This window comes from Balaenoptera musculus, chromosome 14, assembly GCF_009873245.2.
Source record: "Balaenoptera musculus isolate JJ_BM4_2016_0621 chromosome 14, mBalMus1.pri.v3, whole genome shotgun sequence".
Classification (NCBI taxonomy): Eukaryota; Metazoa; Chordata; class Mammalia; order Artiodactyla; family Balaenopteridae; genus Balaenoptera; species Balaenoptera musculus.
The window spans coordinates 5793963-5818194 of NC_045798.1; the positions used below are offsets into that span (position 1 = coordinate 5793963).

General features: G+C 49.6%; 1 protein-coding gene across 5 annotated transcripts in view; it reads left to right on the forward strand.

The window, feature by feature from the left end:
• Nucleotides 1-24232, forward strand: part of SCARB1 (scavenger receptor class B member 1) — a 90301-nt gene that overhangs the window by 37414 nt on the left and 28655 nt on the right. For 4 of the 5 annotated variants that reach the window (XM_036823012.1, XM_036823011.1, XM_036823014.1 and 1 more), the window contains 3 exons: nt 16482-16639; nt 19141-19282; nt 22682-22885. In XM_036823012.1, coding sequence (XP_036678907.1) covers nt 16482-16639; nt 19141-19282; nt 22682-22885 — 504 coding nt within the window. Of the gene's footprint in view, nt 1-5579; nt 5600-16481; nt 16640-19140; nt 19283-22681; nt 22886-24232 lie in introns of those variants that run through there. The other variant, XM_036823015.1, reaches the window with a different exon arrangement.

Genomic DNA, 24232 nt, shown 5'->3' on the forward strand with positions numbered 1-24232 from the left:
CTATCTGCCGTTTTTAAGATGTTGTCAGCAAATTCAAATATTTTGAAATACCATGTGATCCAAAACTCATCCACTGGCTAAATCGGACAGTTTGTGGAGTTGGCTTCAGGAAGACAGAAGACCTGTCATTTTCTTTGGGGGTGGGGGAGGGGTTCGAATCTTTAAGTGGTTTAAAAAAAACTTGTTATGAAAATTTCAAATGTCCATGAAAAAAAGAGAGAGAACACGGGACTTCCCCGGCGGTCCAGTGGTTAAGATTCCGCGCTTCCACTGCAGGGGGTGCGGGTTTGATCCCTGGTCCACATGCCGTGGGGTGTGGCCAAAAAAAAAAAAAAAAAAAGAGAGAGAGAGAACAGGATGATTGCCCTGTGCCACTCCCCTGCGTTAATGGACACTGAGTCCCGTGCCCTCCGGTTTCATGTGTACCACCACCTGCATCCATTTCTCCTTCCCCGAGTTACTCTGAAGCATGTATCTGACGTCGGCTCGTCTGAGTCTCTAACAAGGTGGTTCTCCTGCAGCAGAAACCCTGGAGGGCTTGTTAAAACCCAGATGTCTGGGCCCCTCCCCCAGCATTACTGAGTCGGCAGGTCTGAGACGGGGCCTGAGAACCAGCTTTTCTATCAAGTGCCCAGGTGATGCTGGCGTTGCTGGTCCCGGGACCACGCTTTGAGAAGCACTGCTTGAACAAGTGCATGGTAAACAATGACATGAAGCAGAAGACCCCCTGCCCCTGATGTTGCCCCGATGCTGTTATCCCGTGAAAATGAATTCCAAGGAAGAGCGATGAGTTTTTGAAACGATGAGCCTGATCAGCTGTTCAGAAGCGCCCTGCGTCCCCACCCCCTGCGGTTGGGTCCCTTTTGGGGGGCTGAGGAAGTGCGGCTCAGTGGTCGATCGGTCTCTGCCCAGCCAGGAAGCTTCCCGAGGCCCCCTAGAATCCCGAATCGCTCTGTCCTCTGACCTTTGCTACCCCCAATCTGTCCTGTGGGAACCTGTTGGCTTTTGGAGGCCTGCTTTGGGGAGACACCCCCCCTGGTTCTGATGTTGCCCCAGGAGAGGGGAGGCTGGCCTTCTAGGGCCCCTCAGTCCCTCCTGCCCCGTGTTCCCAGCTGACACTGCAGCTGGCTGAGCTCCTTGGGGGGGTGTCTCGGTTCCTGTTCTGAGGGACACCCTTGTGTCACCGTGAAGCCAGACGTCCTTTGGTCTTAGAATTCGGGAGGAGGCAGGGGCCCGTCTGCAGCCCAAAAGGGGCTTCTCTGCAGATCCAAGTTTTGAGAACGAAGTCCCTCCCAGCCCGCACTGCAGCACTTGCACGAAGTCCCACCCAGACTGTGTTCAGCCCTGTGTTTCTTTTAAGGAAGCTCGGGCTGCAAATAAAGGGCGGGGATTCAAACAAGGAGGGGCGGACGGAGCATCCTGGGCGTGGGGCTGCACTTCAGGACAGTGGGCTTCCCGCGGTGGGACCTGGTCCACTGTGACCCCGGCGGGGGCCCCGCCTGTTGGCTGCAGACAGGGGTGCTCTGGAAAGGAAGCGGTACATGAGGAACAAATGTCCCTCTGCCGCGGCATTTGTGTGCTCCTGGGTGTGGAGAGGGCTGTACGGGAGGAAGCCCCGCATCCCTGAGTGGGTGTGGCAGGTGGGACGATGGCCCCCCCAAAGACATCCTGATCCCGGGACCTGTGAATGTGTTGCCCCACATGACAAAACGGACTTCGCAGGTGTGATTAAATTAAGGATTTGGGGGATGGGGAGATTGTCCGGGATTATCTGGGTGGGACCAGTGTCATCATAAGGGTGAGAGGGAGGCAGGGGGGTCAGAAAGAGTGTGATGATGAAAGCAGAGGTTGAAGTGATAAGGGCGCCACGAGCCAAGGAATGCGGGAGGATTCTAGAAGCTGGAAAAGGCAGGCAGGGAATTGGATTCTCCCCGAGAGCCTCCAGAAGGAACGGGCCCTGCTGACGCCTTGATTTTAGCCCTATTTCGGGGTGAGACCTATTTTGGACTTCTGACCTCCAAAACTGTAAGATACTAAATTTGTGATGTTTTAAGCTGGTACGTTTTCGATAATTTGTTACAGCGGCAATAGGAAACGAATGCAATGAATTTGCTTCCATTAAAGCCAGGGAAGTAAAATTATAACAAATTCTGGTTCCCGTTTAAGTAAAATATTTAAACGTAAAATCATATTCTTTTCATATATCTACTTTTAAACATTTCAGTATTTTTTCAACGACTTTAATGTTCTGGAAAAAAAATATATCTAGGGGCTCCCATTTTTCCTTTGCGTCAAGCTCTGATGTGACTTGGCCAGGCACTGATTTGAACCTCACGGTGGCCCTGTGAGATAGGTCCTGTTTTGTGTTTCAATAACTTCCTATTTTAGAACAGTTTTAGATTTACAGAAAAGTGGAGGAGATAGTACAGAGTGTACCTCACACCTGGCCTTCCCTATTGTTAGCGTCTTTAATTAGTGTGGTCCATTTATTACAGCGAATGAACCAGTGGTGATACATTAGTGTTAGCTAAAGTCGGCACTTTGTTGGGATTTCCTTAATTTCTATTTCATCTCGTTTTTCTGTCGCAGGATCCCGTCCGGGACACCAGGTCACACTGAGTCATTGTATCTCCTTAGGCTCCTCTCGGCCGTGCCCGTTTCTTAGACCGTCCTTGGTTTTGGTGACCTGGACGATTTTGCAGAGCGCTGGTCAGGGGTTTTGTCAGATGCCCTTCTACTGGGATTTGTCAGATGTTTCTTCTCTCATGATTCGACTGTGGTTTCTGGGTCTGGGGAGGAAGTGCACAGAGGGCAAGTGCCGTGCTCATCCCGTTATGTCAACATGACGCCCCTGTTGAGGTGGGTCCTGTTTCCAATCCCTTTTTACAGATGAGGAAACCGAGGCACAGGAAGCTGTGTCGGGCCCCTGCTGGTAGGTGGAGAAGGGCAGGAAGTTAGGAGGTAGGGAGCAGCTCGCTGCAGACGTAGGGCTGGGTCTCCTTGCTTGTAGGGGGGCGCTCCCGGCCCCCCCCCCAACGCCGTGCCCCCAGCGGTCTCCTCGCTGTTCTCCAGGGGGCAGGCGGAGAGCTTCAGAGGTCAGATTTGATGGAACGCAGCCCCCTTGTTGAGCCTTTGTGGGCTGAGGCGCCCCTTGAGGGAGTGATAAATGGCTTAAAAGCACTCACCTCCATATTAACATTTTTTGCTTTAATTTTCTTTTTCATTAAAAAAAATCTAAATTTAGGGAATTCCCTGGCAGTCCAGTGGTTACGGCTCTGTGCTTCCACTGCAGGGGACACGGGTTTGATCCCTAGTTGGGGTACTAAGATCCCACAAGCTGCGTGGCTCAGCCAAAAAAAAAAAAAAAAAAAAAAATCTAAATTTAACATCCGTACAGGAAAGTGCACAGCCTTAGGTGTGGAGGTTGATGAATTTTTATGTGGGTGTGCACACTTGCCACGCTCACCTGTAGAAGGCTCTCCTGCACCCCTTTCTGTCAACGCCCACCCCTGTCACCAGAGATTAGCTTTGGCCGTTCGCTGGAACAGCACATAAACGGACTCATACAGCCAAGTCTCCTGGGTGTCGAGCATCTCTTCGTCACGTTGTGCTCGTACGGTTCATCTGCGTCCACTCTCTTTCTTTGCTGGGTGACGTCCCATTGTATGAAGGTGCCCCCATTTGTCATCCATCCACTTGTTTGTGGACATTTGCGTTATTTAGCTTTAGGAGATAATGCCACAGTGCTTTCTATGGCGATTGTACCGAATTGCACTTCCACCAGCAGTGTGTGAACATTCTTGGTTGCTTCACATTCTTACTGACATTTGGTATTGTCAGTCTTTTTCTTATCCTTTTTTTTCTCTGTTATATATATGTATTTAATTATTATTATATGTATTTTTTTTCAGATTATTTTCCATTATAGTTTATTACAAGATATTGAATGTTGTTTCCTGTGTTATACAGTAAATCCTTGTAGCTTATTTATTTTATATATAGTAGTGTGTAACTGTTAATCACATACTCCTTATTTATCCCAATAGGTTTCTTTTTTTTTTTTGGTCACTCTTTTTCACGTTAGCCCTTTTGGTGTATGGTGTAGGATCTCCTTGTGAGTCTAATGGACCTTTCTCTGGTGACTGCACTGCCCAGGGCTGGTGGGGTGGCTCTGTGAAGTCACGGGGATTGAGCTTCCTGTCTTCCATTCTCAAGACTGCCTCATGATCCAAGGTGGCTGCTGTAGCTTAGTCCATCATGTCTGCAGTCCAGGCAGCAGGAAGTGGGACTTGTCAACAAATACGTAGGAATTGCTGATGTTGATAATGCTGGGAAGACAAAACAGGTGATGGATAGAATGGGATGGGGGAAGGGCTACTTTAGAAAGGGTGGTCTCTTTGTCCATTTCATTCACTGCTAGAGTCCCCAGACCTAGAACAGAGCCTGACATGCAGTGGGAAACCAGTAAATATTGTTGAGGGAAGGTCTCGTTGAAAAAGTGACTTCAGACTTGAGAAATGAGGGGGTCACCTATGTGGGCAACGGAGGGAAGATTGCCCTTGGAGGAGCAAACAGTCAGTGCAAAGGCCCTGTGGCAGAATCTTGCCCAGTGGGCTCAGGAACAGTGAGGCCAGTGTGGCTGGATCAGAGTGAGCGAGGTAGACGGCAAAGGGAGCTACGATTGGTATAGCTGCAGGGAGCCAGATGGTGCAAGACCTCATAGATCACTGTCAGAGATTTGGATTTAATTCCAAGATAAGTAGGGAGCCGTGGGAGGTGTTTGAGATGGGGAGTACCATGATCAGATGTACCTTTTAAAAGGGTAACTCTGATCTATGCGGGGAATAGACTAGGGACAAAAGCAAAAGTGAGAAAACCAGTGAAGAGGTGACTGCATCTGTCGGAGCAAATGATGATAGGAGCTGGGGTGGTTGGATGGATTTTTGGTGCATCTTAGAGCAAGACTTCCTGATGGATGGTTTTTGGGTGGGAGAGAAATGGAGGAATCAAGCATGACTCAACTTCTTAGCTTAAGCAACTCACCCCGCTGTTTCAGCAACGTGCTTGGGTTTTCTATAAAAAACCTTTTCTTTTATTCTTCTTACCTTTAAAATCAAAAGAAGTTGGAACATTAGCCAAGGGTGTGGCGTTCCCAAATTCCAGACTGAATCAGCCCATGCTGCAGTCTTCCCTGCGTTCATGGGCCCCACGGGGCTGGGGACATCTCTGGAGCCCTCGGATGCAGGGGGTAGGAAGTGACTGATTGGAGTGGGAAGGGTCTGGTCCTGTCCCAGAACCCGGCCTCAGACAGGTGAATCAGCCTCCTGGCTCATCTGGTCAGAGGTGTCTTTCCTGTTATCACGGGGGGAGGGATTGGGTTTTGCAATTCAATGGCCAGGTCAAAATTAATGATTAACTTGCAAAACTCCTGTCCTGTGTGCTCTGAGCCCAGTGGGAGAGAAATGTGAGGACACTGGCCTGCATGTTGATGCAGGACCTGTGGCTTGGTCTCTTCCTGCACCTGTGGCATCGGGGTGATATTTGGCCCTCGATCTTCAGTGTCTGTGTCTGTTCAATGGGCCTTTGAGAATTTAATGAGGTAAGGTAGGTGGAAGTGTTTTGCTACCTGAGCAGTGCTTTACAGATGGTGGATAGGATTCTCCAGCTCCCCGACCCTCCCCCCAGCTTCTCAGGGGCCCCGTCTTGTTCATCTTTAAATTCAGAACATATCATCTAGCACGAGGTGGATGACTGTCCACAGAATGACCTGGGTCCTAATTAGGTCAGAGCAGGCTCATTGTAGGTAGTTCCCCAAAGGCTTCGTGGAGGAGGTGGCACCTGGAGAGTGGGGTTTTGGATTTGGCAGTCAAGGCCATCCTGGGAGCAGGGAGAGTGCTGTGGGAGGGCAGTGGCCACTTGTGGGTTCAAGCGACACCCTGATCACTTCGCTTTGCCCTGGCTTTTTGCCCCTGGGTTGGGCTGAATAGGGTCCCCCCCCCAAAAACGGTATGTCCAAGTCCTAACCCCTGTTACCTGCGAATGTGACCTTATTGGGAAATAGGGTCTTTGCAGATGTGATTAAGGTAAGGGTCAGGTGGGCCCTAAGTCCAACAAGAACGTCCTTATAAGAAGAGGACACACAGAGGGGGGATGTGATGACAGAGGAAGAGGTTGGAGGGATGCGGCTACGAGCCTAGGAATGCCTGAGACCACCAGGAGCTGGACGAGCAAGCTAGGTGCCTCCCCTGGAGCCTCCCGAACGAGCACGGCCCTGCCCACACCTTGATTTCGGACTTCTGGCCTCCGGAACTGGGAGAGGATACATGATTTAAGTCACCCAGTGTGTGACTTTGTTCCAGCGGCCCGAGGGGCCTAACGCAGATGCTTTACTGCTCGGGAGGTGGGCGAGAGGAGGCTTCCTGGTGGGCGGTTTAACCGGGGTCGCGGACTTCCTGGCCCTCGGGACCCGGCAGGAGATGCTTTTTCTGGCCTCTGTGAGCTGAGGTCCCGTGCTCTGGCTGCTGGCTCCTGAGGGTGAGCGTAGAGGTCCCTGGAGTCACGGGGCCCCTCTCAGCCTCTGCCTGCTTCTCTACTCCAAGCTCATCCCATGCGTGTGCAGGAGGCCTGCCTGGCTGGCCTGAGGTCCCTGGAGGGACAGCCACGTGAGGCCTGGGCCTCTCCCCTGCCTTCCGCTGGCCTCTCTGTGAAGCAGAAGGCTGGTCTGGTGTCCCTCACCCCGCATCCTCCGGGCCTCAGGACATCTGCTCTGCCCCTTCCCCGGGCAGGGTCCTCACTGCCTGGCCTGGAAAGGAGATGGGGTCCGTTGGAGGTGGACCCACCCTTGGATGGGATGGTGGTCTGAGTCTCATCATCCGTGTACCCCAGTCCTGAGGCTGTGGCCTGGCCTGTGACGTTGCAGCTCACATTTTTATTAAAATTGTAATTTTTAAGATTTATTTAATTGAAACATGAAATTTTCATTTGTTCCATCACACGTCCACTGAGCTGCTTGCGCCCCAAATGGGCCATGCTCTCTGTGTATTTAAAAAAAAAAATTATCTCGGGAATTCCCTGGCGGTCCAGTGGTTAGGACTCGGCACTTTCACTGCTGTGGGCCCGGGTTCGATCCCTGGTCAGGGACCTAAGATCCTGCAAGCCACGAAGCACGCCCGCCTCCCCAAATTCCCTCAAGTATGAGCTTTTAAAAACATACACAAAGGAGAAGGCAGATCACCGCTCCCTAGACGTTTCTACTTTGATTCTATTTGTTCCTGAGCTCACATTGCTGAGCACCTGCTAAGTGCCAAGCACTGTTCCAGGCCCTGGAGATACAGCTGAGGATCCAGTCCTGGTGGGTTTATGATCTAGCGGGGCAGACAGATGAAGAACAATAGACACAATTAATTATAATTATGCCGGAAGGTGACAAGGACTACGGAAAAACCAGAGCAGGTTGGGGGGTGTTCAGGAATTTGGAGGTGGATGGGGTGGGTCTTCCTGAGAAGGGGGCATGTGAGGAAAGATTAGGAGGGGCGAGAGATTTGGCCATGCTGCTACCTCAGGAAAAACATTGAGGGCAGAGGGAACAGCCCATGCAAAGGCCCTGGGGCAGGAGTGTGCCTGCATATACAAGGGACAGCAAGGAGGCCAGCATGGACGGGCTGAGTGAGTGACAGGGACATGGTAGGATGTGGGACCTGGAGAGGCCACAGGGGCCAGACCAGATGGAGGGACTTATAGACCAATGCTGAGCTGGCAGCTTTTAGGTTAATATCATTTTCAAGAAATAAAATGTTCCACATTATTTTGTGTGTTTGAAAAATTCATGTGAAGAGCCAATAGTGACTGTTACCCTTCTGCAGCTTGCCTTTTTTTTCACTCAAGTTTCTTTCTCTGAGTCTTATCCAGGTAGACCCGGTCCTTTTGTTTTGCCTGATACAGTTGTGTGCAGAAGCCCGGTTTATCTCTGGCTGAGAATCTGCTGAACTGTCTGCTCCTTTTCGAGATTCGACGATTCTTTTTTTTTTTTGGCTGCACCGCGAGGCGTGCAGGATCTTAGTTCCCCGACCGGGGATCGAACCTGTGCCCCCTGCAGTAGAAGCTAGGAGTCTTAACCTCTGGACTGCCGGGGAAGTCCCTCGACGATTCTTTTGCAGCCCTCTCGCACGCACGTGGGACTGTCTCTAGGGCAGGGTTGTCCAGCTGTGGGCTGTGGTCCGATAGGGGGATGTGAGATGACTGGGGTCAGTGGGGACCAACACTGTGAAAACAGAATGGACCGGGAGAGAATATCTGAGGAGCAAGTAATCCGTTGGGAGTGTAAGTGGCATCATATTGGAAAGGCGGGTGTTCTTTCCTGAAGCTTGTTTTAGTCGCCCCAGGCTTGTAGGTCGTGGTCCTGGGCGGGGCCAGCAGTGTCTGAGAGCCAGTGTGCAGAGCAGGGGACCGCAGGGTCATGGGGGCGTGCCGTGCTCACGTTCTGGGGCACCTCCGTTTCCCCACACCTTTACCCGCACTTGGTTTTCTCAGGTGACTTAATTTGTGTCCATCTTTTGGGAAATATCTCGTTTTAATTTGCAGCTAATCTTTTTCCTTTTTTAAATTGTGGTAAGATTCACTTAACATAAAGCTCACCATTTAAACCGTTAAAAAGCGTACAGTTGAGTGGTATTTAGTACATTCACAATGTTGTGCAGCCATTACCACTGTCTAGTTCCAGAACATCTTCATCACCCCAAAAGGAAACCCTATACCCATTAAGGGGTCACTCCCCATGCTCCCCTGGCAACCACCAGGCTGCCTTCTGTCCCTATGGATTTGCCTATTCTTCTTTTTTTTTTTGGCCGCGCTGCGCAGCTTGCAGGATTTCAGTTCCCCGACCAGCAATTGAACCTGGGCCACAGCAGTGAAAACCCGGAATCCTAACCACTAGGCCACCAGGGAACTCCCTTGCTTATTCTAGACACTTCACATACATGGAATCATACAGTGTGTGTCCTTTTGCGACTGGCTTATTTCACTTCGTAATGTTTTCAAAGTTCATCCATGGTATATAACCTGTGTCAGAATTTCCTTCTTTTTTAAGGCTGAATAACATTGGATACACCACGTTGCATTTATCCACTCATCCATCGATGGACACTTGGGTTGCTTCCACCTATTGGCTATTGTGGATAATGCTGCTGTGAACATAGATGTGCTCATATACACCCTTTTAAAAAAGCCTTGATGAAAATGTCCCATCTCTTGATTTTAGTTGCCACACTGGTGAGGTATATACATTGGATAAATCTCAACAAACTACACATAAAAAGGATGAATGATCAAGACCTTGATAACATTTTGCTAAGTGAAAGAAGACATATGTGGCCTTTAGTGTCTCTGCTTGTTTTTAAGAAATAGAGAATTATGGACACATTTGAAGACTTGTATGATTCTCTTTATCTGAGAAAAGGCAAATCCATAGAGACAGAAAGTAGATAGGTGGTTGCCAGGGGCTGGGGCAGAGAATTGAGTGCTAATGCGGTTTTGTTTTAGGTGATGAAAATGTTCTGAAATTAGATGGTGGTGATGGCTGCGCAACTCTGAGAATAGACTAGAAACCATTGAGTCGTACGCTTTAAATGGATAAATTGTGTGGTACCTGAATCAGATCTCAATAAAACTGTCAGAAAATCTTAGTGTCGTGTTTTCAAGGTTCATCCATAACATTCATCCTTTTTAAGTGTAGTTTGATGAGCTTTATCAAATGTATACATCTCACCTGTTTGGCAACCAAAATCAAGGGATGGGACATTTTCATCACCCCAAATAGCTTCCTGATTTCCTTTTGCAGTCAGCTTCCTCCCTCCCCCGAGCCCCTGGCAACCACTGACCTGGTTTCCGTCCCTAGAGTTTTCCCTTTTCCACAATGTCATATAAGTGAAATCATATAGTATGTAGTTTTTTGTATCTGGCTTTTTCAATTTAACATAGGCTTTTTTGTCTAATTTTTTTTTTTTTTTTTTTGGCCTCGCCGTGCGGCATGCGAGATCTTAGTTCCCCAACCAGGGATCGAACCCGTGCCCCCTGCCTTGGCAGCTCAGAGTCTTAACCACTGGACTGCCAGGGAAGTCCCTAACATAGGCTTTTGAGGTTCATCCATGTGGCGTTTATCAGCAGTTGGTTCCTTTCTATTACCGAGCATTTATTCTATTGTGTGGTTGCACAGCAGTTGGTTTATCCATTGTGGATGTTTGTTTTAAAAACATATTTGTAATCGATGGACATTTAGGTAAGTCATGCTCTTAAAGCCTTCCTAGCCTTTGCAGAGGCTTGGCCCCTGCCAGGACCGCCCTCCCCATCTTCTTTTCCTGGCAAAGCCCAACTCCTTTGTTCAATCCCCAGCTCACATGCCCTCTCTTCCAGGCAGCCCTCCTGACTGTCCAGAATGAGCCTGGAGAATCTGGTTGGATAAAAGGGAGTGGCATCCAACGAGGGATCACCTTGGCCTTCTCTCTCAGTCTTTGTTTTCGGGCTGTGATCTTTGACCTTAGGGGAGGAGGCAGGGATAGAATCAGATGTTAGTCAAAAGGCCCTGAGCTTGGCCTGTGCACTGTTATCTAATCAGCTGCCTGGTTCTGATGCCTCTGGTCCTGTGGATCAAAGTTATCCTGTGGATCGCAGGCAGTGCAAAGTCCAACCCCCACTGGAGGTGGGGCAGTGACAGGGGGAGGAGGAAGGGCTGGTCACTTCGTGCCAGGTAACTGCATGGCTGACCTTCTGGGTCCCCAGGCTCTACTGGACCCTGTTCTAAGCACTTTACCTCTACACACCCACTTATTTTGGATGCTATCATTATACCCATTTTATGGATGAGGAAACTGAGGTGCAGAGAGGATCAGTGACTTATCCCAGAAGGCAGAGCTGGGTCACAGGAGATTGCCCAATGAACACGGGTGGGACCCCAGAGCCCCAAAACCCCTTCTGTTGGAGGGAGAGACACATGGCTTCATCTGGTGACTCATCAGTTTGGTGCTGATTTATCCTTGAACCGGGTGGGCAGGCCAGGAGATTAGGAAAGCACAGAGGGATTCCGGAATTCCCAAAAAGCCTTCTCCGGGTCCAGGTACCTTTGCCAAGAAACAGGGCTGGGGGAGGGAAGCAGGAACTGGAAACTTTTTTAAAATTTTAAACCACTTTATTGAGGTATGATTGACATTTTAAAAAGCTATATGTATATAATTATGCAACTCGATGAGTTTGGAGAGAAGTATACACCTGTGAAACCATCACCACGATCTGTGCTGTCAAGACGTCCATCACCTCCGAAAGTTTCCTCCCAACCTCTTTATTTATGTTTGTTATTATTATTAGTAGTAGTAATAGTAGTAGTAGTAACAGTAGTTATGCATGATGAATAAGAGTTAGCAATACTGCATTGTATATTTAAATATTTGCTAAGAGGGTAGATCTCACGTTATATGTTTTTCCTACCGAGTCCAAGCTTGCTCTGCTCGCCGCACGGCAGGCCAATAAATCGGAGACGAGGTGTTGAGGCAGGGAATACGAATTTTTTTTTTTAAACATTTTTATTGGAGTATAATTGCTTTAAATGTTGTGTTAGTTTCTGCTGTATAACAAGGTGAATCAGCTATATGTATACGTATATCCCCATATCCCCTCCCTCTTGCGTCTCCCTCCCACCCTCCCTATCCCACCCCTCTAGGTGGTCACAAAGCACCGAGCTGATCTCCCTGTGCTATGCGGCTGCTTCCCACTAGATATCTGTTTTACATTTGGTAGTGTATATATGTCCATGCCACTCTCTCACTTCGTCCCAGCTTACCCTTCCCCCTCCCCGTGTTGTCAGGTCCATTGTCTATACGACTATTCATTCATTCGTATATTCATTCATTCGTAAAGCCAGCAGACGGAGAAGACAGCCGACTAATGTCTCAAAGTAACCATCTTATCAGGGTTTGGATGCTAGTTTCTTTTATAGCACAGAGATGGGGAGATGAGGAAGTACAGTACAAAGGCCATAAGTTTTGCGAATATCCCCTGGAATGGCCAGCCTCGGGGAGGGGACGTGTTCCTTTCTTCTTTCTTGCAGCCATCCACAGGTGGACAGGGGCCGGATGCTTCCCTGAACAAAGGCACTTTGGTTTAACATTCAGGCAGAGGGGCAGGGTTCCCCGAGGCAGGTCATTATGTATAGACAATATCCTTTTAGTGAACAAAAGCAACAGGAAGCAAAGGTTAAAGTAAAAGAAACAGATCCAACAGGTAGTCAGATGTGGCTCTTCCCTGTTACATTTTATCCCAAACACGTAAAAAGAAGGAAACTGGATTGATGTCGCGTTTTCTTCCGGCCGAGTGCGCTGACTGAAGCCAGGACGGGCGGGCCCCCTACCTACTAGCCCCGTGTGTATCTGTTCTGTGGATGGGGGATGGAGAGAGGGCATGATGGCACCGCCCCTCTGTCGCTCCTCCCTGTGGGCCTATCTTGGTTGCTTTGGGTTAAAATTTGAGGATTTCCATCCTGCATGACTGACAACCGCCCCCCGCCCCCGCCCCCCGCCTGCAACCCCCCCAGCAGCCTCCAGGCTGACGTTTGAATTCCACTCTCCAAGCCTGTGGCTGGTGGGAGGGAGCGGGGGAATGGCCTCTGGGGTGGGACCTGCTGTGGGCCAGTGGGGAGGGGGAGAGCTACCCAGCCTCGCGGGCCCCAGTCCCGCCCCCGCCGTAACACGGAGAGGTCACCCCCTCCGGGAGATGGTGCAAAGGAGCATCCCGGCGGTCCAGCCGTGGCCTGAAGATGTGCGATCTGCCTCCCGGGTGTGTTTGATTTTGAAAAACAAGTTGCTGCCATTGAAACAATTGGGAGATGCCATAGAAACATCTGGATTTCTGGCAGCTCACAAAACATGGGAGGAGCTGGAAAAACCCAAGCCCCGGGGACCTCAGGGGCCCGGAGAGAAGTTGCAGCTGCTGCCTTTGTTTTTGGGGGGTGACCCCTTCCGGTCACCATGTCTCCCCCCCACCTCCATGCTCACCCGAATTGCCCTCTTGGTTGTATGTGTCAGGACTGAGCCGGGGACGGGCCCTCCCTACAGCTGTACACGGGGACTGCCACTCCGTTCCTCCTCCCCTTCTCCTGGCCGGCCGGGGTTGTGCCCTCATTGGGCTCTGCAGCTCCAGAGCTGGGGGCTGGGAGGCCCGGATGCTGGCTTCCCCCTCCCTGCCTTAAACTCGGGAGAGGAGCGCTCAGGGCCGGCCCCCACCAGGGTCTTGTGGCCTTTTCCCTCGCACTGAAGAGGTCAGCTGTCACCTGTCACAGTGAACCCAGGCTCCTCCTGCACCCCGCACCGAACTCCCTCACTTACGTCGTCATTAAAACTGACAAAGGAAACCAATAATAATAACAGTAATAATAATGATAATAATAATAGTGGCTGCCTCGAAGGATCGTGGTGCTAGTCAGGGGAGTGACAATGCAGCGAAGAGTCTAGAACAAGCACCTGACACACAGGCCCGCTTGGGAAATGCTCGTGGTTTTTTTTTTTTTTAGTTTTATATTGGAGTATAGTTGATTTACACTGTTGTGTTAGTTTCAGGTGTACAACTAAGTGATTTATATATAGTAGTGTCTATATGTTAATCCCAACCTCCTAATTTCCTTTTGGTAACCGTAAATTTGTTTTCTGTGTCTGTGAGTCTGTTTCTGTTTTGTAAATAAGTTCATTTGTATCATTTTTTTTTAGATTCCACATACAAGTGATATGTATGATATTTGTCTTTCTCTGTCTGACTTACTTCACTTAGTATGATCATCTCTAGATCCATCCATGTTGCTGCAAATGGCATGATTTCATTCTTTTTTATGGCTGAGTAATATTCCACTGTATATGTGTACCACATCTTCTTTATCCATTCATCTGTCGATGGACTTTTAGGTTGCTTCCATGACCTGGCTATTGTAAATAGTGCTGCAGTGAACACTGAGGTGCATGTATCTTTTCGAATTAGAGTTTTCTCCGGATACATGCCCAAGGGTAGGATTGCTGGATCATATGGTAATTCTATTTTTAGTTTTTTGAGGAACCTCCATACTGTTCTCCATAGTGGCTGCACCAATTTACATTCCCACCAATAGTGTAGGAGGGTTCTCTTTTCTCCACACCCTCTCCAGCAGGGAAATACCCTTTTTTGTTGCTTTGTACGAACCATGTTTACTAGTCACCTTTATTTGCAGGTACTGGATGCTCGGGTTATAAAAATGATCCTTGTGACTCCCGTAGCTGGTAGGAAGACGTGTTTATCAATAAAGGATTGTTACACCTGAAGGCAAGTCTCTGATCTCCTGATATTTTCAAGAGAACCCTGAAGTCCAGATTTTATGTTAAATCTCCCAGTTTTTTGTTCTTGGCAATGAGTTCAACTTTTCTTCATTTAAATGCCACGTAGGTCAAATGAGGCACAGTTGAGGCTACAGAGTCACTGGCCCCATTGTACAGATGGGAAAACTGAGGTTCAGGGCCGACTAACTTGCCCGAAGGGCCCTCGGGTCAGACTCCCTCCAAATCTGCTCCTTCCCAGAGCCTGCCAGTTGGGGACATGGGGCCGAGCCTGACCTCCAGCTCCAGCCTTCTGCCTCCTCTGGGGCTGCTGCCCATCGGTTCTGGGACAGTCTGTTTGGGGACAGTGGGGGTGGCTGTCCTTGTCCTGGAAAACCACGTTCAAAGAAAGGGTGAGGGTGACGCAAGCTGCCCAGACATCTAGCTTTGCAACATCGAGCGTCTATCTGATGGCCTGGGTCAGGCTGGGCGGGGTCGGGGTTGGGTGGCACTTGGGGGACCTCCTGTGTCACTGGGACAGGGAGCTCAGAGCTGAGGAGCGAAGCAGGGATTAGAGGCCAGTGTATCTGACAGACAGACTCGCCGAGTGAGCTTCAGACCTGTTATCTTCCGCCATTTAAGGAAATCAAGTTTTGGCCAAGCTTTATACATCTGGAGATTTATAGTTTATATAAATTTCTGCCTTGCTGGCTTTTCGTGGAAAACTGCTTCTGTTCTCATCTCCTCTGCTCTCCCCCTCATAGGCTCTGCTCTGACCATGCTGGCCTCCTTGCTGTTCCTGAATGCTCTGTCTCAACTCCTCTCTGCCTCAGGGCCTTTGCACGGGCTGTGGCTTCTACGTGGAATTACCCACCACCACCAAATACACGTGTTCCCCTCAATGCCCTTAGTTTTTAATTTTGGTTTAGTTTTGGTCTTTTGTTTTTCCTTACATTTCACCTGCCTGACTCCTCTGTTTAAAACTGCAGTCTTCTTCCCTGTCCCTGCTGTGTTTTCACTACGCCCTATCACATAGCATGCACTTTACCCTAATTATTGAAGACCTTTCCCCTACTGGATGGAATAAGAGCCCCACGACATTGGAGATCTGGGTCTGTCTTGTTCGCTCTCCTATCCCCAGCTCTTAGAAGAGGGCCTGACATGTAGTAGGTGCTCAATAAATGTGTGTTGACAGACATAGAAAACAAACTTATGGTCACCAAAGGGGGAAATGGGGTGGGGAGGGCTAAATTAGGAATTTGGGATTAACAGATACACACTACTATATATAAAGTAGGTAAACAAGAAGGACCTACTGTATAGCACGAGGAACTATATTCAATATATTATAATAACCTATAATAGAAAAGAATCTGAAAAAGAATATATATATATGTAAAATTGAATATTTTGCTGTACACCTGAACATTGTAAATCAATTATACTAAAGTTTTAAAAAAATGTGTGTTGAATGAATGAGTGAATGAATGAATGACGCATTTGGCACACAGAGCCCACTTTCCACCGGGTGCCAAGTGCTGTGGTCAAGCAGTGGCCACCTCCTGGTCCCCCAATCAGGCTGCCGTTATGAAAACACATTTTAAAAATAACACATAGGGGCTTCCCTGGTGGCGCAGTGGTTAAGAATCCGCCTGCCAATGCAGGGGATACGGGTTTGATCTCTGGTCTAGGAAGATCCCACAAGCCGCGGAGCAACTATGCCCATGTGCCACAGCTACTGAAGCTCACGCGCCTAGAACCTGTGCTCGGCAACAAGAGAAGCCACCGCAATGAGAAGCCCGCGCACCACAACCAACAGTAGCCCCTGCTCGCCGCAACTAGAGAAAGCCCGCGCGCAGCAACAAAGACCCAACGCAGCCAAAAATAAAATAAATAAAAAATAAAATAAATTTATAAAAAAAAAATACCACATAAAAATAATATTACCTATTAACATTAATTATGTCAACTCCAGAGCAGCATTCCCACCTCCTCCTGCCCCCAGAGCACCCCCCTCCAGGGAGCCCCTTCCCTGATGTGCCTGTGGAGTCTGCAGCACAGGCTGGCACCGGGCAGCTGTTTTGGAGCCGCGTGGTAGGGTGGGTAGGTGGGCGGGCGCCCTGGCCCTCCTCCTAACTGACCTGTTTGTCTCATCCCCCACAGAATGTGCGCATCGACCCCAGCAGCCTGTCCTTCAACATGTGGAAGGAGATCCCCGTCCCCTTCTACCTCTCTGTCTACTTTTTCGATGTCATCAACCCCAGGGACATCCTCCAAGGTCAGAGGCCGCAGGTGCGGGAGCGCGGACCCTACGTGTACAGGTGAGGATGAAGGGGGCTGGGCTGGGACTCAGGTCATCACCCCATTTTACAGATGAGGAAGCAGGCCCCTCGCAGTAGTGGGGCTTGTTCAAGGTCACTCTGCTTCTCCCAATCTGGTGCTCTAGTGCTTGAGACTTGGAGAGCGACTGCCTGGCTTTGCCACTCAACAGCTCTCTGACTGTGGGCATAGGCCTTTCCTTCCCTGTGCCTCAGTTTCCCCCTCTGTAAAATGGGGATGACAGTACGCACTGTGGGTGGTTATGAGGATTGGATAAGATGGTTAGCGGAAAGCCCAGCACAGTGCCTGGCATGTAGTAAGTGCTCAATAAACATGAGCTGTTAACATATTATTGTTACCTGAGTTCAGCTGCTCGCCGCTCAGAAGGCAAGTGTTGGGCCTTCCCTGGCGGTCCAGTGGCTAAGACTCCGAGCTTCCACTGAAGGGGGCACAGTTCCCCTGGTCGGGGAACTAAGATCCTACATGCCGTGAGGTGCGGCCAAAAAGTAAAAAAAAAAAAAAAAAAGGCAAGTGTTGGTTGGAAAGGAAAGGTTGCTTTATTCAGGAGGCCGGCAACCTGGGGAGAAGGCAGACTCATGTCCAAGAACCAATTCCAAAGATTCTGCTTGAGCACGGAAGTTTTTAAAGGGAAATCATTTGGGGATGGGGTCAGAGTCTTCATCACCTCCCACTGTGTGCAGACTTTCTTCTGATTGGTTGGTGGTGAGGTAACAAGATGGTGTCCCAGGAATCTTGTGCTAGGCCTGAAGTTACCATCCTCCACCTGGGTGGGGGCCTTAGTTCCTACAGAAGAACTGAAAGATAGTGTTCTGTGTATCCCTCGAGGGGGAACCAGGACCCTGCCCCAAGGCGGCACTATTGTCTCCTGACTGTTCCTCCTTTGTTTCTGCATCCCCTCCCTCCCCTGATTAGCAACTGTTTGAATCTACCCTTCGGAACTCAGGGGAGGTCAAGGAAGCTGAATTGAAGCCTATTTCCCGCAAACAAAAAATGGGGGACATGGAAGGGATTTGTTGGGGTCCTGCTCCGTTCCATTCTGACCACTGCTGCCGCAGCCTCTTCGTTTGATCGTTTTCTTTGGGAGGGTGCAGATCTCCAGTGGCTACTGGGCTCGTTGGATTGGCCCGAGCAGTTTTCCAAGAGGCAGGGAGGCCTGTCGGAATACGAGGCCCGATTTCTTGTTCTGCCCGTTGTGCCCTCAGGAAACTGCGATCCTGGCTTAGCTCACCCGTGAAAGGCTTCTATGTCAGAGCCGAGTCTGGTTTGCCAAAGTTCCTATTTATTCCTTCATTCCGTAAGCGTTTATTGAGTGCCTCCTGTGTGCCAGGCACTGTGCCAGCTCACTGTTTTTGTTTTGTTTTTTTAAATATTTATTTATTTATTTGGCTGCGCTAGGTCTTAGTTGCAGCTTGCCATCTCCTTAGCTGTGGCATGGGAACTCTTAGTTGCGGCATGTGGGATCTAGTTCCTGGACCAGGGATCGAACCCAGGCCCCCTGCATTGGGGGTGCAGAGTCTTAGCCGCTGGACCCCCAGGGAGGTCCCCCAGTTCACTGTTAAAGGCAGACAAAAGCCCCTGCCTCACAGAGCTGACATTCCGATGGGGAGCGGGGAGGGAATAAACAAGTGGACAAGTAAGGTAAAACCAAGCAGCGTAAATGCTGGCGTGTTAGGAGTGAGGGGGATAGTGGGAGAGAGGAGGCCCGAGAACGAGATGGGGTCAGATGGTGAGGACCCCGGAGGCCACAGTAGGAGCTTGATTTTATCCTGTGTGCAAAGGAGGGTAGTGGGCGAGAGGATGACGTGATCTGATTTCCCCTTTCCAAAGATTCTTCTGGATGCTCTGTGGAGAACAGTTTGCAGAACAAGAGAGAATAATGACAGCATAACAGCAATGAAACTTGCAGCTGATTTGTAATATTTTCTATGCATCTGACAACCATTTTAATTGCTTGATGTGCATTAACTCACTTAATCCTCACAAGTAGGGACCTAATGAAGTAGGTTTTGTTATTACTCCCATTTTATTTTATTTTATTTTTGGCCTCGCCCTGCGGCATGTGGGGTCTTAGTTCCCGACCGGGGATTGAACCCGTGCCCCCTGCAACAGAAGTGCGGAGTCTTAACCACTGGACCAGCAGGGAAGTCCCATTTTATAGGTGGGAAAACTGAGGCTGGGGTAGTAAATGGTGGAGACAGGATTGAAGTCCCCACCCTCCGTCTTCAGAGTGCATTTTCCTAACCACCATCCTCCCCGCCTACCCCGGAGAAGCAGGGAAGCCCGGGAAGAGACTGATGAGGGACAGCGGTGGCTTGGCCAGGGGGAGGGGGCGTGTTGGGATTTGGTTACAGAGGCTTTGGTGCCGCGTCCCGCAGTGGGCAGGCGGCGGGAGGACAGATGGGGGGAGGCGGCCAAGCTCGGTGCAGACATCCGAGGGCCCCTGGCTCCCAGGCAGCTGACCCACCGGCTTCCTCGCCCACAGGGAGTTTAGACACAAGAGCAACATCACCTTCAATGACAACGACACGGTGTCCTTCCTCGAGTACCGCAGCTTCCAGTTCCAGCCTGACAAGTCCCGCGGCCTGGAGAGCGACAATATCGTCATGCCCAACATCCTGGTCTTGGTGAGGCGCCCCTTCTGTCTCTCTGTCTGCCCCCTGTACCGGTCAGTCCCTTGAGGGCACAGCCTGTGGCTCCTGCGGTGACATTAAGCCCGGCGGGCTTCCTGGGCGCATCCTGGGCTCTGGTTTGGGGATATTGGCCAAAGTCATGGTCTTCCTCTTTTCAATTCGGCAAATCTAAAATCTCCAAAAGGAGGTACTGGCGGGGGGTGCTGAATGGGGGTCCATGTTGTCGTCTGTGGTGTTTAGGGGGAGGTGAAGGGCAGGGCGTCCGTTCTCTGCAGGAGAGAGTCATGGTAGTAGCTGGATTTGCTGCCTGCCATGAGTGTCGGGGTCCCCAAGGCCACCCCCAGGTTCGCTGACTCACTAGGAGGGCTCACAGGGCCCAGCAGATGCGGTCTTGCTCTTGGCTATGGCTTGGTAGAGTGGAAGGAGACAGAACAGAATCAGCAGAGGGAAGGGGCGCGTGGGGTGGAGGCCAGACGCAGGCTTCCAGAACCCTCTCCCAGGGGAGTCACACAGCACACGCTGCATTCCTTCAGCGGTGACTTGTGACAACACAGGTGGGTGTCCTCCACCAGGAGCGCCCACTAGAGACTCAGCGTCCAGGGTGTTTATCGGGGGCTGGTCATGTTGGTGCCCTCTGCCTGGCACGGACCCAGATTCCAGGAAAGCAGGTGGTCCGCGTAAACCACGTTGGTACAGTCCAGGCGCAGTGAGCCCCTCTTAGTTAGGGGGTGGTGGGAGCCCTCCTAAAGCCAGCATCTCAGACACCAGCCAAAGGCCAGCCTGGCCAGGAGGCCTTTCTAGAGAGCGCAGTCTCAGGCCTGCTGGCTGAGCATCTTGCTAACCCTGCGTGTTAGAACTTGTGTTTAAGACTGTACACATGTTACCTTGTTTACTTGTCAGCGATCCCATGATCGTTAGGTACCATTATTTTCTCCATTTGTAGAGGAGGAGAACTGAAGAACAGAGAGGTTAGGTGACTTACCTAAGGTCGCTCAGCTAGTGAGTAGCTGATTAAGGTTTTGAACCTACGAAGTTTGGGCTATGAGTCTACCCTCTGTGGCACTCAGCCCTCCATTCAATCCTCTGTCCACCCAGTTGAAGGTCATCAGGCATTTGCTCTGGGCCTGGCCCTGGGCCGGGCTCAGGATCAGACGTGAAGGCACCTGGTCAGTCTGTTGGGTGGACAGGACAGAAGCTCAGAAAATGCAGCCCAAAGCCTTGCAGCTGCCCCCCTCAGAGATAGGCATGTTTTGGCAGTGAAGTCATTTTCTCCCACCGAGCCGGTTGGCAAAGACTGTGTGATAACGCCCAGGACTTAGGAGCGTGTGTGGAAACAGATACTGTCATTAGGCACGGAACTGGTATGAGCTGTTGGAAGGTAGTGATTTTCAATATAAATTGCACGTGCCTTTGACCTCAGAAATTTCATAGGTAGGAATTTGTCCTCTTGACAGAATAATACACGTGGGCAAAGATGTTTGTTCTCAAGGATATTTATTTCAGCAACGTTTTCAGAGCAAACATCTAGAAACAACCTAAGCGTGTGTTATGTGGAGTTATGTTGTGATAATCTACTGCGGGCGGGCAGTGGGCTAGTATACAGCCAGCAAAAGGAGGCAGGGCCGCAGCGGGTGTCATGGAACAGTCTCTTAGTTCTATCTAACCGGGGAAAAGCAAGGGGCAGAACACATGCGTGAGGCCCCTACTTATAATATTTCTAAAGGAGAAATACTTGCACGCACACACCCACTTACGCACAAGCGCTTTTACGTGCCTAGACCAGGGTGGGCTTCTTCTGTAAGAGGCCAGATAGATATTTTAGGCTTGGATGTCTAGATGTTCTCTGTTGCAGCTGTTCAACTCTGCCAGTATAACACAAAAGCAGCCCAAGACAAAAACATAAATGAGTGGGTGTGGCTATATTCCCATGGAACTGTTTCATGGATACGGAAATGTGAGTTTCATATAATTTTCATGTTTTTCAGAGTAGTCTTCTTTTGTTTTCCTTTCAACCATTTGAAAATGTAAAAAAACATTCTTAGCTCCCGGACTGTACAAAAGCAGGCCGTGGGCTGGCTTTGGCCCACGGGCCATAGTTTGCTGCCTTCTGGTGTAGATTCTCTCTGCAGGAATACTCAAGAACCCAGAGCAATGGGTTGCCTTGGGGGAGAAGAATAGGAAGAGGAGCGTCAGGGGTTGGAGAGGGACTTTTATTTTGTATCCTTTAATGATTTTTAAAAGCCATCTATTTATTACCTTTAAAAAATCATAATGTTAAGGAGACCCTTGTGAGTTCCCATGGAATCAGACTTCTGTGTTTTAGGAAATGCTGGCTTTGTTCCCTTTTCTACAGGTGGAGATTAGCTTTTGGATGAGGTGCCTTTAAAAAATAAACCAAGTGCCAAGACAGTATCTCCAGAAGAAAGCAAAAATTAGAAAATAAGTTCACCTAAATTCTAAGCACCCAGATATTGGGTAGAACAGGTGCTTGGGGTCTTGGAGTTTGGGAGTGAGTTTGCTAAGGAAGTGGAGTAGAGTCTCCATGAAGATTCTTTTGGTTACAAGGTTATAGTAAAAGGTGCTCTAAATTGGCGTAAGCAAAAAGGGCATATGTGGGCTCTTGTTACTGAAAGGGCAGGAGTTGGTCTGGTTTTAGATGTGGCTTGATCCAGAGTGCAAACAAGGTTGCCCGGATCTGTGATGGTTCCATGCTCTGGCCGACCTGCCCCTCAGGGTGGCTACAGCCTTGCACACCCCACGTTCAAGCACAGCCACAGGCACTTCCCCTCTCTACCCCACAGTCCCAGCCGACTGGCTCCTTGTGGCTTGTTGGCTCTGATTGGGCTACATACACATAGAGAGGAACGTTTCTTTCTTACTGGTTTTTTTTTTAATATTTATTTATTTGGCTGCATTGGGTCTTGGTTGCGGCACGTGGGATCTGTCGTTGCGGTGCGCAGGCTTCTCTCTAGTTGTTGTGTGTGGGCTCCAGAGCGCACAGGCTTAGTTGCTCCGCGGCATGTGGGATCTTAGTTCCCCAACCAGGGATCGAACCCGCGTCCCCTGCATTGGAAGGCGGATTCTTAACCACTGGACCACCAGGGGAGTCCCGAGAGGAACGTTTCTGATTGGCCAGGCCTAAGCCACATGCCTGCCTGTGGGGCTAGGGGTGGAGTTAACTCGGCCTGAACTCAAGAGCACAGGTGGTCCTATTCCTGAAGGATCAGGGAATGGTTCCGGATGACCCAGATGGCCCCGCATGTCCACTGCAGGGACCCTTCTAGGCCTGAACGTTTCTCTAGATGGGCTGTGCCTTGAAGCCTGGCTTGAAGTTCAGGGAGGACAGACCAGCTGTGTTTGGCCTCTAACCCGTGGTGTCCCCTGGCTCTGCAGAGTGCAGCAATGATGATGGAGAATGGGCCCATGAGCCTGAAGCTGATCATGACCTTGGCGTTCAGCACCCTTGGTGAACGTGCCTTCATGAACCGCACTGTCAGCGAGATCATGTGGGGCTATGAGGACCCCCTCATCCACCTCATCAATAAGTACTTCCCAAACATGTTCCCCTTCAAGGGCAAGTTCGGGTTATTTGCTGAGGTAAGTGTAACCCAGTGGGAAGTTCAGGGCCTCTGTCTTGTCCTCCACTGACACAGCCTGGGAACTGGTTACCAGCTCGCTTTTGGAGCTGGCTGGGGGCCCAGGAGCTGTGAGTTGTAAATTACAGAAAATCTAACTCAAACTGGCTTAAGCAAAATAGAGAATTCATTGGCTTATATAATTGAAAACTCTAGGGGTGGTTTCAGGTGCAGCTTGATCCAGGCTCAAATGATGTGACTGGTGCTGAAAGAAAGGGGAATGGCTGCTGGGGAGGCAGGTCACAAATGTCAACTATAGCATTGCTCTGAGTTGCCTGCTTTTTCTTAATCTTGACCCCTGGTAACTTAGTAGGGTCAGTGATTAGGATCCTGAGTCATGATCTGATGTAGAGTCAGATCCCTGACCTTGGCTCCCTCAACCACAAATTGTAACCAGCCCTCTGAGTTGCTCCAGCCTCAACCTCCTTTTGGGGCTCCGCTGATCTGGTGTTGGGGGCAGTGGGAGGGAGAAATCGTGATTCTGTTCTGGGCACATGATAGCTGCTCAGTACATTTTTGACTAGGATGACAGGTTCTGGGTGTGTGGGTAAGTTGGCAAGTTTAAGGTAAGTGACATGATTCTTGTCAAAGCAAACTGTAAACTTGTAAACAAATGAAAGTTATTACCAATTGAGTAACATGTTAAAACTTATTTTTGAGTATGTATAGTGGGAATCCCAAAATAACAGTCCAGCAGTGACTGTTCAGTGTTCCTGTGGTGGTTTCACACTCTTCAGCGATCTAGAATTCTTCTACTACTCTGCTTTGTCCTCCTGAGGGTATGGTTTCCATACTCAAGGTTACCACATGGTCCAAGATGGCTGCTAGAGCACCAGCTATCACATCCACATTCTAGGCAGCAGCAGGAAGGATGAAGTGGTGGGGGTTTTAGGGGCAGCCAGGGGAGTTGAGGACAAAACAGCATGTCCCAGCTGTTTCCCTCTTCAGGAGGGAGAAAAGCAATTTCCACTTGCTTTCCATTGCCCAGAACTTAGTCATGTGGCCACACTTAGCTGCAAGGCAAGCTGGAAAATGTTACCTTTTAGCTAGTGTGTTGATGCCCTGAGTGAGGTTTGGGTTTTGTTATGAAGGAGAAAGGGGAGAATGGGCTTTGGGTAGTAACTAGCAGTCTCTGATACACTTTGTCTATTATAATTATTGTGTTAGTATCCTTTTGGGTGAACAGTTATTAATAATAATAACAATAATAATAAAGCATTTTGAGTTCTTATTATTTCTCAGACACTGTGCTCAGCAGTTTTTACACATTAGCTCTTTTAATATTCTCAATACCTCTTCATAGTGGCTC